This window comes from Papilio xuthus, unplaced genomic scaffold, assembly GCF_000836235.2.
Source record: "Papilio xuthus unplaced genomic scaffold, Pxut_1.1 DF828952.1, whole genome shotgun sequence".
NCBI classification, from domain to species: Eukaryota; Metazoa; Arthropoda; class Insecta; order Lepidoptera; family Papilionidae; genus Papilio; species Papilio xuthus.
The window spans coordinates 5,257,772-5,277,745 of NW_013529697.1; the positions used below are offsets into that span (position 1 = coordinate 5,257,772).

At 31.6% G+C, this 19,974-nt stretch overlaps 2 protein-coding genes across 4 annotated transcripts; both read right to left on the reverse strand.

The window, feature by feature from the left end:
• Positions 1-209: 209 nt before the first annotated feature.
• Positions 210-12,723, reverse strand: LOC106127576 (uridine phosphorylase 1). Of its 2 annotated transcripts, XM_013325692.1 has the most exons (9): positions 9,020-9,184; positions 7,832-7,991; positions 5,566-5,689; positions 5,024-5,185; positions 2,487-2,672; positions 1,847-1,985; positions 1,268-1,461; positions 896-969; positions 210-823 (listed from the first exon to the last, which is right to left on the reverse strand). In XM_013325692.1, exons 2-9 carry the CDS (start codon positions 7,984-7,986, stop codon positions 715-717), a joined length of 1,143 nt encoding a protein of 380 aa, XP_013181146.1. In that variant the 5' UTR covers positions 7,987-7,991; positions 9,020-9,184; the 3' UTR covers positions 210-714. The 2 variants fall into 2 exon arrangements, with proteins under 2 accessions (XP_013181146.1, XP_013181155.1); XM_013325701.1 differs by lacking the exons at positions 7,832-7,991; positions 9,020-9,184 and adding an exon at positions 12,517-12,723.
• Positions 12,724-15,303: 2,580 nt separating this feature from the next.
• Positions 15,304-19,892, reverse strand: Tsp97E (Tetraspanin 97E). Of its 2 annotated transcripts, none has more exon segments than NM_001311966.1 (6): positions 15,304-15,488; positions 17,571-17,702; positions 18,060-18,185; positions 18,816-18,914; positions 19,388-19,555; positions 19,641-19,813. In NM_001311966.1, coding segments are annotated over 6 exon segments (684 nt in total). In that variant the 5' UTR covers positions 19,701-19,813; the 3' UTR covers positions 15,304-15,389.
• Between the last annotated feature and the right edge of the window lie 82 nt (positions 19,893-19,974).

Below are 19,974 nucleotides of genomic sequence, written 5' to 3' on the forward strand. Positions count from 1 at the left end.
TTGAAGCCTATTATATAAAATAAAGGCATAACAATACTATTATTGTTAAATTAGTTGTTCACAAATCACATGATATTTTTTTTTCAATTGCAAGAAACGCCTTTTTAAAAATCTGGTAAAAAGTATGTATAAGTTATACAATTAATGTAATAAGAATTTTAATCAATATTTTTTTTTTAATTTTCATAAATATTTTTTTGCAGTAGATTTGAATTGAAAAACCATAAGTTACGCTTTACTGCTTATATATAGTAGTAATAATTAGTTTATTTATACTCATATTTATTTTCCTTTAAGTAAAGGATATAACGAAAGGAATACATAACGAGTTTTCAATGCTGAAACATCTATACAAAACATTGTTTTCGAGAAAGAGTGGAATGTACATAATGTTTTTGTATCATCAGCTGACTATACGTCTCCACCGAGGGCCTCGGAGCCTACACTAAGTTAGGGGTGACTAGGCCATAGACGACCACGCTGACCCAGTACGGGTTGACTTCACACATATCTTTGAATTTCTACTCAGATATGTGCAGGTTGCATCACGATGTTTTTGTATAGCAGTGTAAATTTACAGTAATAAATACATATTAATAAAAAAAACATACAGACAAGAACAACAAGCAATCTAAGGGCGTTTGACATAAACACAGTAGCTTTCGTTGGTAAACATAGACCGTACGTAAAGTCCTGAGATCGAATGGTGTTGAATTAATCATAATTTTCAGATTCTTGCTGAACCAGTTTGAAACGACGCGGACTTTTGACGGCTATGGAACCGTGTCCCTCCAATGAAAGGCGACCCTTCATTTGCAAATGCCTGTATGAAAAAATATCTTATTAGTCTACATCGACATTAATACAAGAGATATGAATTTACGGGATTACTTACTTTTTAATATATCGGCAGACGAGTTTAGTTGGACGCTCCTGCCACTCGTCCAAGACCTCTTTAGGTGCCAGCACCTGAAATTGAAATAGGAATTTATGGTCAATAATTCCCATTAGATTCTTTTTTGACCAAAAAATTTTCTCGAAACTTTACAAGGTTAAGAATGAAAATAATTATTACTAATTCCACTTAAGTATGCATCTATATCAAAACTTATCCAATATACTTTTACATTAAGATATTATTATAACAAGTTCATAACTATTATAAATATTCTAGAAACAGAGTAAATTACTTCGTACTAAAGTTTCCTGTTATTTTTTTTATATTAAGAAGATTTGATTTGTTTGAAATCTAAATATTAAACCGTACCTGATCTCCTTTAAGTCTGTCGAGGAAGGTGACGCAGACGACAGCCGCCTTGATGCCGGCGTGGTGTGTAAGCGCTGCGAATGCCAGTGACTCCATCTCGATGTTCACCACACCAGCCTTGTGGATACTTTCCAAGTATTCCATCTTGTCCGCCTCCGTGAAGTCACAGAATGCACCATCGAGACGGCCTTGTCCTGGTTAAAAATCTTATAGTATAGTATACGTGAAGTGCCATCATTATTAAGGTAGACGAATTCTTCTTTATTTTATTTAGACATATCTTACTAGTGTTAGAAGTGCGAGAGTTTGGATCGCGCTGAAATATGACATAGATAAAGAACATAGTCTGGAAGAACACATTGGCTAATAATTGTTTTTTTTTATTCCGTTTGGACGGAGTCGCGGGCAAAAGCTAGTTTATTCATAAACATAGCCAATGCTGTATATCAATTTTACAGAGGACTTAACATATCAAGTTAACAAGTCAACGTGTTACTAATTCTTTTGAAAATTAAAAAAAACACAATGTAAAAGTTACTGTGCTTCTTACACCCTAGGAACTGTCAAAAGGTGACTAACCTTCATAAAAATCATAAGTGCACATCGTCTTTCCCGTTATAGTATCATAGGGGTCTTCTGGATCAGCTAGACTCTTCAGCTCTTTCACCAGCCTTCGGTCTAACTTCGCCAGCCGCTGTATTGTCTTGCCTAGTACCGTCTGTAAATAATAAATTATTTTGCAATCAATCATAACGTGCCGTATAATTTATGCGTATCCTTGGTTAAGTAATGCGTGCTGCAGAATACGTTAGATACGACAGTCGGCATTTATAAATTGTACTGCATTAAGCTAGAGAGTTAAGTAAGCAAATAATTTCATAAGGCTATTATGTTACGTTGAAATATATAACAAATTGTTTATTGAAAAGTTATTGGCCAAATATGTTGACAAAAAAACGAAGTTTTAATCACATTTACAATTCCTCTGATGTTGCAGCTGCTAATCAAAAATGACTCACCATTACTTGATCTACTATCAGTTGTCAGGAAGAAAATCCGACACTGTGCCGGTGTATCGGCGCAACACTAGTCTTATTAAAATATCAACGTTTATGTCCTCTAACTAATCAATCAGACACTTAACTTGCTAAAGAAAGTGCGCCATTCGCGCCAAATGAATCAAATAATAAAACAAATAATATTATAAATACGTTTTTACCAATTCTAAAGCATTCTTTAGGGTGCCATCCACAGCTTCTTCTGATATAACGACGGTGCCACCCTCGTACCCGATGCCACCGCACGTCCCGATCCTGAAGAAGACAGGATCTCGCACCTTCGCGTGGTACATCAATTTGATGACCTCATGGAGTAAGATGCCTACAGACGGTATACCCATACCGTGCTGGAAACAAAGTAATTACATTGATACATTCTTACGGCAAAGGACAATATCGTAAGGACACGGAAAATCTGCGAAGAAATTTTAAGAACTATAAAATCAATCTGCACTGGGCTAGCGTAGTTGACTAAGCCATAACTCCTAATTTAACATAAGCTCGGTTTTTTCGGTGAAGTTATACCTATGAGCTGACGACGACATAGTAACAAAATTTTATCGCAAACATAATAATAACATATAATTGCTATCATTGTTTATATTTGAAACAAAACAAAACGAAATTTATAAAATGATAAGAAAAAAAAATGCTGTGAACAATAAAGGAGCTTAAAAAGTTACCTACAGTAAATAATAAGTAACATTTAGCAGGCAGTGATGCAACAAAACTTAATTCAAGTAAAACTTTAGTTTCCTTAATCTCAGACTCAATAACTGAACTATAATCTGCATTTAATTTCTACTACCTTTTATTTATATAAGTTATACGAGGAAGCTCTTAAAAGGTAACTGAAAACGATGTTTCATTTGACCGGAAGCCATTCAATGCCATTGTTATTTGCAAACAGTTCCGTTGTATGCATTGTTTTATAAACATCATGATAATCGGCTTAATCTGCTCTAACGATAATAGATATCATCCATACTTTGATATTATGCGTATTGTAAACACTATCAGTTCTTAGAAGACTGTCTTAAAAAAACTACAATGTTTGTGTTCATTTCGTCATTAAAAGAACTATCAAGAACTATCCTATAACCTGTCTTAAAGCTATTGTAACAGAATTAATTTGTCAAATTCGATAACAAGAAAGGATCCCTTATTATTCTTATCTCTTAGGATATCGTTTCTGAGATTTCCTTGAATTTGAGACAAAGGAAACAATAAACGAACTCTCCAGTCTTAGTATATTAGTGTTAATAGTATAAGCATAGTATTTCTTGTTAATATATCCCTTATTCTATTAACAACATCAATCTTCACTCGACATAAGATATACGATACGGTGGAATTTAAAAGGAAGTCTCGAGTTAAAATAAATGATGTACTTAAAAACAATCCCCCAGCGATACATTGATCGTATAGTCTCGTTTGTTTCAATTGAAACGACAGCGCTGAGTTGACTGCTGACGATTTATGCAATTTATATCAAGTTTGCACTTATGTAAACGTAGATGTTAAGCTTAATTATTTAAAAGATCGTCCAAATCCAACTGACAAATGGTACTCCTAAGAATTAAATAACACCACACGATGCAAAATTGATGAAGTCGTTTAATCTACACACGAAAACAACACAACTATGATAAATACGACATAAAAATTGACTAACCATGGCTTTCTGAGACCAAAATCTCCGTTTAAAACGTATTGTTATCTCTGTTTTGTTGAAGATGAAAGACAGGGATGATGATAAATTTTATACAGACATTTTATCGTCAGAAACTCGCGGTAAGAGAAGATGTGATGCAAAACGGTGTATAAAAAACTACAATTCACCTCTTAAATGATTAGTATATAGCTTTTACCAAGTGTAATGACAAATGCAAATGCACATAACAGCGTTAACAACTAGTTAAGTAGCTTATTACTTAACTAATAAAGTCATAAGAGGATTACAACATACAGATTATGAGATTGTTAGAGACAATGGCACAATAACGGAAAAAAAGTAAGATTATAAATCCAAACAAAACTGTTGTAACTACATTTAGTTTGAAATTTTTCTTTACGATCATTGAATACTCAAAAAGTACGATAAGATCATCAACACATCCAATGAAGAATTAAATGATGTAATTTTAGTCGAATGGTTTTATTTATATGACGTGTGCAAATATTAGTAAGAATTGCAATAACAAAGATTCATTGATAAAATTCTGTTTAAATTCGACACTGCGACCTCTGAGGCTATTTATCTGACATAAATCCGTAACATTAAGGCCAAATATTAAAGATAAGGAATGTAAATAAATCTACTTTGATGTTAAATAATTTGAAAGATGCTATCGATTTTAATATGATTGAATTTTCGCTTCGTTTCGAACATCCGATATGAACAAATTATTCCTTAGTTTTTCCTACATTTTAAGCCAAATATGATATTTAAAACGAATGACGACTACTATCCAAAAATCTCAACAAGTAACTTTTATAAAAAAAAATTGTAACCAGCAACGATGCCTGAGCTATACATATTTTGTTTTTAATTTTGTACTTTATGCTTACAATCTTTCCCTTACTAATGTCAAGAGTACACGCCTGCATGTAGGGCAGTAAAATAAATTGGTTCCCGACATCCATAGGTATACAGTATGTTGCCAATTCTAGAGAACTATTTACTGCATATACTTACGCTTATAGAGAGGACGGGGCCGACTTTGTACATGGAGTAGCGATAGGAGAACTGGCTGATGTCTTGCAGCGTGGTACCGCACGGCAGCTTGTGCCCAATCTCGGCCATGATCGTATACGCGAACTGCTCCACGCGCTTCGGTGTGCCCCCCATACAAACGAACTGGATAGACATGCGGTAAATAAGATATAATACATATAGAAGTTTTTGAATGAGAATTTTATTTATGCGTTTGTTGTGTACCAAGGATAGATTTTTTATAATTATTTTTGTCTTTTTAAATATTTTGGCGGCTTAATGTCATCTGCGCTAAATAGTGCCTTCTTCCCAAACCCCTTAGGTTCCCGTATCAGCTATACTTAAATTGTGACGATCTCCCTAATCGCACGATCATATTTTTAAGGATTCTTTTCTTTAGCCTATTTACTTTTAAAAGTTGTTGTCAGTCCAATGCAAGTGACCACAGCTATTCATCTGAATTCTGACAGCTAAGAATAATTCCTGTGGATTATTTGCATTTATAATTTGCAAATAAAAATTACTTGAACATCGCCGAACATTTCGACGAGATCGTGGGAGCCACTGCCGAGCGCCAAGTGGTACAAGATGTCTTGGTCCATAAGTTCGATGTTTGGGTTACGTAGGCGTACGGTGCCATCGGGATATCTGCAATGGAAAAATCAAATTTCTTGTTTAAAAGTAAATTCAAAATACTCGTAAATAATGTGATTAATTATGTGTCATAGAAAGTGCACTGTCTAAATACTAAATAATTTTTAAACAGCCACTTCTAAAAGCAATAAAAATCAAAATATGTTCATCACCACCATCATCACCAGCCTGTGTAAATCCACTCCTGGATATTGACCTTTTTCAATGCCGCTGATAGTACAATACAATATATTGTTTTTTTTTATATTATAAGGTGGCAAACGAGTTAGCGGCCACCCGAAATCGCTGAAACAGCGAAGCGACCGCTGCCCATAGACATCTGCAATTGCAGATACGTTGTCTATCTATAATCGACGAAGGAGGGGATTCATAGAAAGGGAATATTGTCCCTTCTAATGCATTCCCTCATCCGGAAAATCCACTTCCACTTCCCATCCTTTCCTTATAAGAAAAAAGGTAGAAAGTGAAAGAGGACTAAAATTAGACCTCAAAATGGAATGTGCTTTATACTTTTCATAGTTATTACCAACTATGGAATAGTTGGTAATAACAATTCACAATGTTTTTCCAATAAAAATGTTTGCAATTAACTTTTTTCCTATAATACTCCCCTCAGCTTTCTTTTGTTATCCTACAAATGATTGTGCTGTGCGAAAAATGGCAATTGCTCAAGTACAAAAGAAATTCATTTCACAACTTTCTATCTGAGAAATAATAGTAAATTGTAGTTTTATAGAAATGGAATAAAACATTTGAATATGGTACATGTTGATTAATGCACATCCTATGTAAATAGTGAATATAATCGACTAATATAATATTTTTAGCCGCTAAATCTTCTAAGACAACAGTATACTGTAAGTTACAAGTTAGTATTGTTAGGAAGAAAATCCGACACTGTGTCGGTGTGCTGGCGCAACACTAGCCTTACTGAAATGTCGACGTTTTTGTCCCCTCACTAATCATGCTGACACTTGACATTGTAACGAAAGCGCGCCATACGCGCCAAATAATTCTAACTAATAATGTCTAAAAGTATAATATGAAAATTCAAATACGATCCACTCATTATTTGTTTAAATATAAACGAGTTAATCTGCGTCACAGTTTAATGTCAAGGCATTTTAATTAAGCGTTAGATGTAAGAGTTTTATCGTGAACTAATCGATTTTCATGTTATCATGGTTATCTGAAATAGAATACATGCTCATAGAGCGATTTCTTTATCAACACTTGATAATAAGTATATTAGAAATTTGATACAAGTTTTTACTGTATATTTAAAGGTGACAAACGAGCAAGGGGCAATCTAAAGTCACCGAAATGTCGAAAGGGACCTCTAGACATCCGCAATTGCAGGTGCGTTGCCGTCGTAATCGACGGAAGAGGGGATGCACAAAAAGAGAATATTTCCTCATCCTATGCGATGAGAGGTCCGCCAAATCCCGATCCCCTTCCCACCCCCATAAGAAAAGGGTAGGAAGGAAAAGAGGACTAAAATTTGGCCTCCTTTTTCTAGAATTAAAACACTAAATAATTACAATGTGCCTCTCTGTTAAAATAATAAAATCTATTTTATAGGTTTCGAAACATCTTGAGCATTATTAAATTTATCTATAAATCGTCATTTTGACCATTTACAAAGTTAAAAAGATAAAGTTTTGCCACTTTAGTTAAAGACAATTTTAATTTAACAGTGCTAAGTTTAGCCTGAAAAGACATTTTTTGTTAATGTAGGTCAATGCTTGAATACATGCTCGTAAAGTGAAGCAAATATTGACATTTTTTTTTACTGACACAGCCTTTGTTGATTTATACAAACATGGTACGATACAAAAATATTGACACAGGAACACTTAGATATATTACATTTTTAAACTGCAGATGTAGTTCGAACATTTTTATAATATACTATTATAGCTGTCGCCCGCGACAGCGTCCGCGCGTAAATATAAAACTTAATAAGTAGCCTATGTCTTCTTCCAGATTATGTTCTACATCTGTACCAAATTTCATCGAGATCCGTTCAGCCGTTCTGGATATATGTTCAATTAAACATCAATCCATCCATCTAAACTTTCGAATTTATAATATTAGTATGATTTATTTTTTGAGAAGTTAAAATAATTTAACAACCTAACTAAGTCCGGATCTACTTCTTCACTCATTGAATTCCCATTGTCCTGTATCTGATGTCGATGCTCGTATTGGAACGCGCTCCGATCAGCTGTCAGTCGACAGCCATTTTGGTGGATGGGCACACCATTGTCGTCTTCGGAATTGCACGGCATGTTACCTTTGATATTAAAATAAATATATGTAATTCTTGTTAAGGTGTTGATGAAAATTTAAGTGTATATGTCTTTTATATTATATTGGTATTTTATTTTTTGTGTATATAAACTTATTTTTGTATATAAATTAAGTGTATGTGATATGTTTGAATGAGATGTGTGAAATATATAATGTAAATAAAATATAAAAATAAATAAATAAATACACTTACACACATACAACACAATACACTACATACAAACTAAAAAAACAATAAAAAATGTCATAAACACTGTTTTATGATGCATTAGACATTTTTAGTTGTCTAAATTAGACCCGAATAACGTTTTTTTTTTAATTTAGTAATGATTTGTGTTACATTATTTGAATGGCAAACTTTTATCCATGAGTTATGGACATCATTTGCCATATTACTCATCACAAAAACATTAAAAATAAAATTAAATAAAAAAATACTTTAGTCACTTTTTTTAATTGTACAATTCAAGGTTTTCATCCTCATTTATACTAGAATTGTATTCATTGTCGTATATATTGACAAAACAATTTTAGGAAAATATAAATAAAATAATCCAAACTGTAACATTGTCTAAATAAATAGTACTGGTTATTTAAAAAAGAACAAATTTGGTCGAGTCTATAGGTTAAATTGATTATTAACTTTCTAAATGTTATGCTCGCAATTTACTATTTGCGAGCGTTGTGACAAGGTCATATGAGAGCTGCATTCCACAACACACAAGCAATCTTTGTTACAATAACTGGAAATGTCTAGTATTCAGTCTTTTGTACCAGTATTTATAATATAAACAAAATATTTTCTACGTATTGTATAGGAATTATTAAAAGATGCAATATTATTTTTGAGATAATTACATTGTCTTAAGAAAAGAATTATCAATAATTTAAAATTAAATTTAGAATTATTATTTTTAATTTAAACATTTTATCTGAACTAAAAAAACATAATTCATACTAAAAATGTAAATTAAAACAAACAAAATTTAATTAATTTAATGAATTACTTACTTTTATTTCAACACAAATGAGAAAATTAAATATTTTACAAAATAAAATCAAATATTAACACCACAACACGGGATATTGTTAGAACATTCACTGCGTTCACTCACAACTGCGTTTCACAAGCGTTTAACTGCGCGGTCCGTTGTGCGCGCGACATGGAAGCAAAATACAATATCTGATATGTGTGACATAGACAGATGTATATCGAACAATTAAATTCGCTTCGAAGATCGAATATTGTATAGCAAAACTATTACCATAAGAGCTATAATTTAGCACGTATGTACGTTGTTTTGACGAGTTTTCGACCTAATTGTATTGTAAGTTTAAATAATATTTCACTGAAATGGACTGAAAATAAAAGTCCGCTGTACAATCGAACCCTTGCCATTTTAATTTAATAATTCCTTATAGTCGTCACGTTAGACCCAACGTGTTTTATTATATTAAATGTTATCGGTTTATCCAGCCTACGTAGGATGCACTTTAATAACCTAAACAGATAATTTGTCGATTATAGGTTAAATTCTATCAATGTATACTAATTTGAATAATATTAAAATTGACAGTTGGTGGCACAAGTCTAGTCTTACTCACTCAGAAGTCTTATCTAATTTCTATTTTATACTTCATGTTGGCACTAAATCTTTATATTGATGCTGCGGATACTTTAGATCTTCGTATCTTTTGAAATTTATCGTGAAATGGAAGCCAAGTTCATCATCATCAACACACTATACGTTCACACCGAAGGACTCGGAGGCTACCCTTAGTGTCATGGGTGTCAACCAAGCTGGCCAAGTGCAGGTTGGTTGACTTCACACATATCTTTGAATTTCTTCTCAGATATGTGCAGGTTGCACCACGATCTTTTCCTTCACCGTAAGAACGTCGGATAAATGTACATATTTAAATCGAAAATCGAAAAACACGTTGGGACATGGCGGGATTCGAACCCAGGACCTGCAGATTGTAAGTCAAGTGCTTGACCCCTGAGCCACCGACGCTCTAAGCCGGAAGCCAAGTTCAGTGGAGATTAAAAACTTACTTAGCGAGAGAAAAAAACATTGTGGTGTATGATTTTAATTCATAAGCGTTTTTTAAAACTCAACTGTCATTCAAAGTATTCTTGGTAATTCGACCTATTTGATAAACAAATGGTTTTGTAGCGTAGACGATCCGATGACTTATAATTGTTATTGTTCGATAAAAATCTCGATACTTCAAGAGCGTCACAACTTGACCTTTGCTGTAAATACAACACGCACGAAATATCTGACGATTATTTCAAAAACATTTATCTTTGTATTTGTAGGCTTTTACTTACAGAATGTATAAAAACATACTGTTATCTCTCTCATTTACATGAAAAAAGAGTAATACAACATATATTTTGTTTGTAAATCTTATTTATTACTAATATTATAAATGCGAATATTTAGATGGATGGATTGATGGATGTTTTTTTGAAGGTATCTCCAGAACGTGTGAACGTATCTTGATAAAATTTGGCACAAATATAGAACATAGTCTGGAAGAACACATAGGCTACTTATTATTTTATTTAATACCGGTCGGAGTCGCTAGCGACATCTAGTTTGTAAATATTTGTTAACATTGATCTAAAATAGAACCAGGCAAAGGACATAGCATCATTGAAAGCGTTAGCGACCCTTTTCAACAATATTGTTAATTAAATCAGAAAAGCGTCGCGCAAGGCTTTTATTGATGCCTTTAAGAAAACGGTTGCTCCAAATTTGAATTCGCCTTTATAGGAATACTATATATTTATTGTATAAAAGCTCTCTCTATTGTATATTAGAAAGCGACGAATACAATAAAGGTTAAATTTCTATTTGTCTAGATATTATTTGAATTGATGCTATCTCGTTAGATTATTCAAAGGCAACAAAGTAAGGCACATCAAAATGTAAGCTCTACGAAATGTAAGCTCTAAAGTACATTGGTCTTTCAAATAAAGTTGCAAACATCAGACCTATCGGAAGAACGGCTACATCTCATAAGATATAGGATACATAGGTTAGTTCTACATTAGGATCGACCCGTATTTTTTTTATAGTTACGATTATTAAGTAGTTTTTCCTGCTGAAGATCGAAGTAAAGACCCGTGGTTTATGTGCTACATATTTCGATCAATAGGCCACGCAGCCGAAACAACAGATAAGAAAATCAATATCAACCGTAACAGTTACAAGGACGATCGTCTATACCACGGTGAATTTATTTCCTATAAATCAACTGAAATACAACTACGCCCGATTACCTAAATGGCTGTTACGAATCGATATTTTTTTAAGGTTATTTTTATTAAGTTGGTCAATTATTTCATCTCTGCGTAGTGTCTATGCAACCTTTGTTAAATAAATGAAAGTAAATTTTATCCCTTATAATATTAAGATAAGTTTAAAAAATCGCCTTTGTTTACATTTCATTGTAATGATTGAAGTGGTCATTGACTCCTTGAATTGACAAAATCACCAACCAAAGTATATTACTTTAAACACGTAGAGATGTCACCGTACAAGATTCAAAGTTAAATCTTAAAGACTAGGCAGAACTCTTTAATGATTACATTTCTCCTACGTCTGAACATGATTCAACCGGCAGAACATAAATTTTGCGCATTCTATAATTTTTGTCGCATACATGTACACTTATAATTATAAACCCATGTGCTAATTTGCTACGATAACAAACCGCCCAATTGAGAAAAACTATCGCTTTAGGCCTTTGTAACAAAGAGTATTAAAAACTTAAAAGGCGATATCCACAAAATCCCTTGTCATTCCGAAAAAAAAAATTCTTCTTAGTTAAAGACAAAGGCATTAAATTATGAAATGAGATAGTATAATAGCTAAATGTCAATTTTGATTAATTCACAATATACCGATTTCTTTAGAATAGTAAATTATACTAATATTTTGTAAAATAAAGTACAAATTGTCATCCCCTCTAGCAAACTCTTTTGGGTTCGAAAACACAGAGAAGCACGCTCCACTTAAACTATTGGAAACTCAGTTAAGTAGCACTTTAAGGACTATAAATCAAATAAATTGGTACTCCACTTCACCCTTCGTACATCTAGCAATAGCACTTAAAATTTTGCTAACTCATTTAATTGTGTAAAGATTTTCCAACACCTATTAAGTAGGTTGCCACAAGAAAGAGGTCAAGTCAAGTTCACCTAGTTTTCATTCATCGTCAGTCAGGGATAACTGTACAAATGTACAGACATATACCTATAAGATACCACTTATTGTTTACCGATCCAATAACCACTTTAACCATAACTTACATATCCAGCTAATAGTTAAATCTAGATTACAGTATAATATGTATTAAAAGTACTATACAAAATTAATCCTATGAGATATGTTAAAAGAAATAAGCGACTACAAATGAAATTTCTTTCCGAATCAATTTTATTTAATCGTACAATTAAACCATACATATAGATAACAATATAAGAATATACTCACTCGTCAAGGAGTTCATCTTTATCGAAGGACATTGTAGTAAACACCGACACCGCACGCTAACGCTGTTAGGTAATGGATCAATGTTAACTTGCTCCCACTAATAACCAGAACCCTACTAAGGTTTTCCGCACGGCAACGGGGCGCGGATGCGTCGAAAGCTTGCGCAGTAGCTTTGGTAGACGCCAACGTTAATATACGAGATGGTCTTGTAACTCTTGTATAAAACTAAATGACAAAACGAAATGCAAAGATAAGCTGGTTGTGTAAACTATTCAGTGATAAGTCGTATAGGCATATTATCTAATATCGATAGCCTCACCTAATGTAAGCAAACGGTCGTTTTACAAATAAATCTTTTTTATACGTTATTGTCCGCCCGCAAATCAGTAGGCGCGGGTTTAAAAAAAAACGAAAATAGTAGCCTATGTGTTCATTCAGACTATGATCTACATCTATGCCAAATTAAAGCGAGATCCATGCGGACGTTCTTTCTTCTAACATACGTCCATCCAATATTCGCATTTACAATATTAGTAAAATTAAAAGCTAAAAATCAAATAACATCCATTCACTTTTAGTATTCTAATATATCTGTTTATTTCTAATATATAAATTCCGGATAACGATCGTCTTAACTTTGTGCTTACGAAAAATTATTGTCTTATGTTTTTTAAAGCCTTCCTCTATAATGGACTATCCAACTAAAAAAGAAATTTTCAAATCACACCAGTAGTTCCTGAGATTAGCGCGTTTAAACAAACTCTTCCGCTTTATAATATTAGTATAGATTCCAAGTTTTCTTTTGCTTCATTGGTGAAAAAATTTAACAACATGATTACGACGACGATGCATTGGTCGTCAAAACAACTTCGAGAATTTTATTGTGTTTAAATAAAATGACAAAAATGCAATGCTCAATACCATTTATTCACAGATTAAGAAGTTACATATGTACATGAGTTTATTTTAAACATACTGAAAACTTTCGAAATGAAAAAAACAGTTCCATAAAAATTTAGTCCATCCAAAAATATGTATACTACTTTAATTGAAATGACTGGCAAAAAGGGCAATAAAATATTCGAAAACCATTAAATGTACAGAAAAAATTATACAAAAAAAATGTAAAAAAAATCACTTAAACACACCAAACGCTACACAGGTAAAATTAACTAATTAAAGCTATTTCTGTAAAGAAGTATAAATATAGTGCAAATGAAAAATACAAAGATATAAAAAATGACAAAATGTGGAACTTATTATGTTTCATTGAAATCTTTATCATTCACACAACTCTTGAATTCCAGGGCCGTGACACTTGTATACATATTGTTGTCTCTGTTTTTTTCAAAGAGAACGAAAGAGATGGCACTATGTACAGGGCCGGCGGGATAGGACGCAATTGGGCGATCGCCCAGGGCGTTTTATAAACAGAGGCACCACAAGTCTGCGAATTAGTCTCACATAATCCTCTTAACCAATCCAATCATGGTAAAAATTAAGGCGCCGTGGGAATCTAGTCCATGGTGCTAATATACCTAAACCCGTTAACGAGATGATTATTACAAGTGTCACTGCAATGGATTCTAGTCAGAAACATTGGCAGCTAAGGAAGATTGACTTATAACGAACTAATATATTGACTAGCTGAATATATTTGCAGCACAAGAAAAGTCCACGTTTTTCATTTACCGCCCCAGCCTTTGATATGATGGCTCCTACGCATATATTCGTAAGCCAAAAATGTTTTTTTAAGGACATGCAATTACGTACTCTTAACTAGCATGAAATTTTTGTTATTTTGACTACACCTCTAATTACAATAATCATGATTTAAATAAAACATCAATAATTTCATTAATATTATGTTTGGCAAAATTAAAAAAAAAAAGTCATTTTTCTAAAAAAAAAAAATATGCCGACATTTTAAGTCGGCCTTGGTATGTAGCCCAAACTATCAAATATATTTGACTTCATATTTTTAGGTGATTCATTAAAATATTTCCTAGATTTTTTAGATTTTGATTTTATGTTATTGTATAGATGCGTTTGTGAACATCGTCTACCGTAGTTTTAGCTTTAAAAAGAAAAAAAAAGTTTAATAAAAATAGGCCGACCTCGATTTCAATTAAAAGAAATCCTTTCACATTAATTTGCTATCACATTTCATATAAAATTATGACTTGATTTGTAATATTTCATTATACTTAAAATTATTTATAATGAGTAAATAAAATTACATAATAAAACCTAAAAGTAAACTAACACAGTACATTTTTATGCAGCGTTTGACCTTAAATTTTATTTCTTCGAGACAGTTTTATGAATTTGAATAATAAGAAAAATATATTCAAGAGTCAAGGTTCATTACTGGGTAAGATTATTGGCACTGTCACTTATTGCATCAAACTATAATATTTAAAGTTAATGCGTATTTGTACGATTTTAATGAATAATCTTCAAAACTGCCAAATCAATTTTAAAATTTCTTATTATGCTATATCTCTGATTCAAATAGGTTTTATGTTATTGTTAAAAAATAAAAAAAAAATAAAAAAATGACCACCTACATAAAGCCAAAACAAGCTGTTAGTGTGGAAATAATTGTATTTTTTTTGTATGTTTAGGAACTGACGACTTCCCTTAAACTATACTTAATCTATCAGTTGTGTACAACACATAAACACGACATGAACTTTCTAAGGGAGGTGGAAAACTTAAAAAAAAATAAAGCAAATTAAAATCTTAGTATAGGCAATTATGCAAAGAGGTCTGAATAATTTTTCCTATTAGATAATAACTATATTATCACATATTAATCCTAAACCAGTCATGTGAACACTACGGTACAACCTAAAATTGGCTTGAATGGATCAGTAAAGATAGTTTTTTCTAGGGAAAATCGCGTGCGGTTCCTTGTAGTTAGGATCAGGCTGGTTGCGGTAACGTCGGGCGAGCCAAACAGCAAATAACTGAAAAAAAAATCAAAAAAAATTACCATTAAAAAATAAAAAAAAATATTAGCGGCGCGGCGAATAGCCGAGCCTTAACAACTGTTTTTTTAATATAGTAAAGCCATTCAGCCTGCTACGTTTTTGTTAAAATGCTATTTTTTTTTCTCAATTATATTATAAAAAACATATTATAAAAAGTGCGTGCGACATGCAATGCAAACATTTTCAATTACCAACAATTAGAGACTAACATGCAATTTATATCAATAGTTAAAGCTGAAAAAAGCATTCAATTGTGTTGCAAACTGACGAAACATTCGTACCAATATATTAATATCATCTTTTTCATTTTCAATAAAAAAACTAAGCCATAATATAAAAAAACTGAGCTACAATACAAAAAAATCTGATATATTGTACGAATGTTTTGTCAGTAGTAACACACGGTTATATTTGAACAAAGGCAACATAGATTCATTCCGGTGCAATATTACGTTATTTTTAGTTTAAAGCTTTAAATTTAACCTTTTTTAATGCATTAAAAAAAACAAATCTGTAATTAAATCAAGAAGATAAAGATAAAATATAATTAAGACTATAAGAAAACATAACCCTAATATTTATAGAACAAATTATATGAGATTAAAGTATTCTAGAATCTTCTTTTCTAGTATAGTTGAAAATTTTACTATATTTTACGTCAAAAATAGCTATAATATCTTCCATATACAAAGATTTCGATAGTCCAGAAATTATGTAAATAAAAAAAGAAAATATTATAGAACTTTCGAGGCCAAAACTTAATATATATCTAAAAATCGTCTTGTAAACAGAAGTATGTTTTCTGTAGGCAAACATAGTTTAAAACCAAACATAACAAGATACGTTGCCCGCGTCTTCTAGTGATAAATTATCTTATATTTTATTATTTATTTATGTATTGTATACTAGAGGATCTTTTGCGTTGTTTCAATGATATTGTAATAATCTCATTAATTTATAAAAACAACTCGATTACTGTTTCGTATACTTCTTGTCAAACTTTTATTCGAACTCGAAATTTTTTTTTTTAATTTGAACGTCACTTATTCAATTTTTATCTATTGTGCGGAAATACAATTAACCAACCACAGTTTATCATCTATTTTTTTTTAATATTTTGATGATTTATTAAAATATTTGTTATTTTTTTTTATAATAAGTTAAAAAGTTTTATAAAAAAATTATGTAACGAGAAAAGATTTCACAACACTATGCAAAAAACCTAGCATTAAGCATGCTGTCATGCAGTGCCTGTAAAAAGGGCAAAGCAAAGCGCTATATGCAATCCACCTTAAAAACTCATATCTCCATTAGCCAAGGTTATTCACAGAAATGCGCTCGGGTTAGCTCTCGGATCCTTTTGGTTACGATATCTTACTGTCAACCAAACACCCAGAAACTGGAAAAATAATCGCCCAAACAGTTAGTCACAAATCCCATGCGCCATTTTTATTTTTATGTTGTACCAATAAACATTTGGCTAGTTCCAATCCTAGTATATAACTAGCGTTATATGCTAGTTACATTAATGATTATTTAAAAATACATTTTCACCTATAATATAAAACACAAAATGTAATGAAACAGCACCATAAAAAAATCACAAAACAAATGGAGTAGGGATATGATAATTTTTCACCAAAAGCAAGTAACTTTCCAAAAGATGATCCTGGATATCTCTGATACAGCAAACGGAAATACCATAGAATAAAAAAAAATTACAGGTTTAAAAAAAATTTTACATAAAAATTTTCATTTTATGTTTTGTGTTTTAGCTTATTATTATTTCAGAATAACTAAATTATCAAAACATAATAATATTTTTATTAAATTTAGTCTTTATTTTGCAGTGCAGTTATAAAAATTACTAATATATTGCCAACAAGATAATTTCAAATTAATTCATTCAAATTAAACATTCCATTTAAAGGTGTCATGACAATAAAACACAAAAAATATCCAAAAAGTATTAAATGTTAAAAGATAGTTTAGAGATAGACAAGCTTCTATAGGACATATCAATTGTTATTACCCCAAAAGGAACATGAAATCACATACCTCTGTGAAACTGAAGAATAGTCCAATTCCACCGCAAAGCTTGAATGCATTATCAATTCTCTCTTTCAATGTCTCCATGCATGGATCACATTGACAATGAGGTGTGATCACCATATTCTGGCAACAGACCCTCTGTAAAAAATAAGTGTAGAACACAGGGTATTAGTTTACTAAATTACAGGTCAAATACATATTTATAGTGTGTACTAATTAATCTATACATAATCTTCTTAAATAACTTTTTTATTACTTTTTTAATCTGCCATTTTAAAATGTTTGAGAAGCATTAATCTATACTTTTGTCATGAAAAGAAGAAACTTCCTATATGTTTGTATGTAGTTAATTAAATTTTAATATCAACCAAATTTGGTACTTTGTTGTTTTTTATAAAATTTTGGCCGTAGGCAGCTGACTTAATTTTCATCACATCTACATCAGAGAGTTTGTACAACAATTTATTAAACTATAATATCATTAGCCCAACTTACATCAACAATATCACATGAGGGATAATCGGCTGTACCATTTGCAGGAATCGATCTGTCTTGGAAACCGCAGCATTTGAACCTTTCCTGGACTTCCTCCTTTACATCCATGTCGACTTTATTCCATCCCTGTATCACCATTAACAATTACATACATTGGAATATAGTAGACTCTTTAAATCTAACTAATATTATAAATGCAAATGGTTGAATGAATGGATGTTTATTTGTAGGTATTTCTGGAATGTCGAAATGGATCTTGATGAAATTTTGCACAGATGTAGAACATAGTCCGGAAGAACACATAGGGTACTCATTAAGTTTTTTTTTATGCCGCGCGGATGGTGTAGAGGGCAACAGCTAGTCTATAATATCATTGTTACATCTAAGTCTCATAACATTGTATACTACATATGACAAATTCACATAGTAGCACTGAAAGTGTTATGTACAATCTATATATAGTTATGAGAATTGTTGTTGACAGAAATGATTGCATATGTATTCTATAATTTGTATAAAACAGGGAAGTGAGAAATTTATACTCATATATACTGGTATAGATTTACATAATTATGTATTTATATTCTTATAAATATAAAATATGTCTTCAGCCAAGTACACATTGTTTATCTTATTAACAAAGGTGATAGAAGGTCATCATAGTGTATACTCCATATTTATTCAACCAATACATTATAGTGCAATGTTAAAGGGTATTAGGAAAATTGTCTATATTATAAAATGGCAATAACTCACCTGTTGAGCTAGCATCTCTTGCTGATCAGAATTTACAGCAAGGCAGGCACATGCTACAGAAAATTGAACAAGAAATAGAAGAAACAGTATCACCATGTACTGATAACTGAGTTAAAGATTGTCTATATTAAGTTGGCAATTTTAATTTCATATAGAGAGGAAAAATAACAAATTTCACTTAAATTCATTTATTGTCAGAAGCTTAAATTACTGATTCTTTTAAGTGGTTTATATGTCAGGTCAAGTAATTTTAATGAAACAATATAGATTGTTTAATATGTAAATTAATAAATATCTATGAAATTGTATTTTTTTCCAATGCAAATCATACTACCGAAAAATTTTTATTATCTTAAAAATGCAGAAAAAATGGACTCCAACTTATAAAGCATTATTACAGCTTAGATTAGATTGGTGAATGTCCTTCTGGTTTGTGTAGCATAAATGTTATAATCTAGTAAAAGTATTAGCATAGCCTTGACATTTTTTTACTTAACAAAGGTTTTTCTCACAAAGAGAAAGTATGTGATGTGTAGCAATGTGATAATTTTAATATTGTTAAAAAAGGATACAAAGAATAGCATAACTTGATGATGTCTGACCGCTCCAGCTAAGCCTAGCAAAGATATTAATATTAAGAACACTCCACAAGCAAGAATCCCACCCACTATGGGTAAATTGGTCACCAGGGACGATGCTTGTCCGTATACTGCAACGGATATAAGAATAGAAGCCACCACCTAAAATTGTAATAATAAATTAAATTTTTAACGAAAATATCACACATAAATAATGGTTGACTCATCGAAATATTCTATAATTTACCACATAAAGAACATTTAACGCAATCAAAGCGTTTTTAGAACAAGTGAAACCACCACACATTTTGATGATTCGTGCACTTAGAAACAAAATAGAATTTAAATTCTAATTGACTTAACGTAGATTTAGCTTTGGCGAGTATGCCATGAAACAAATAGACAAATTTTGGAATACAATTTCCTTATTATTTGAACTGAATACAACAACACAAGAATAAAAGTCCAACACTATTTTCTCACACAATCACAATTAATCAAAGTTAAATCAAAGAGTAGTTTACTTCCTCAATTTTATTTTATATACTCTTTGCTCTTTGTCCTCAACACTTAAGCTCTTT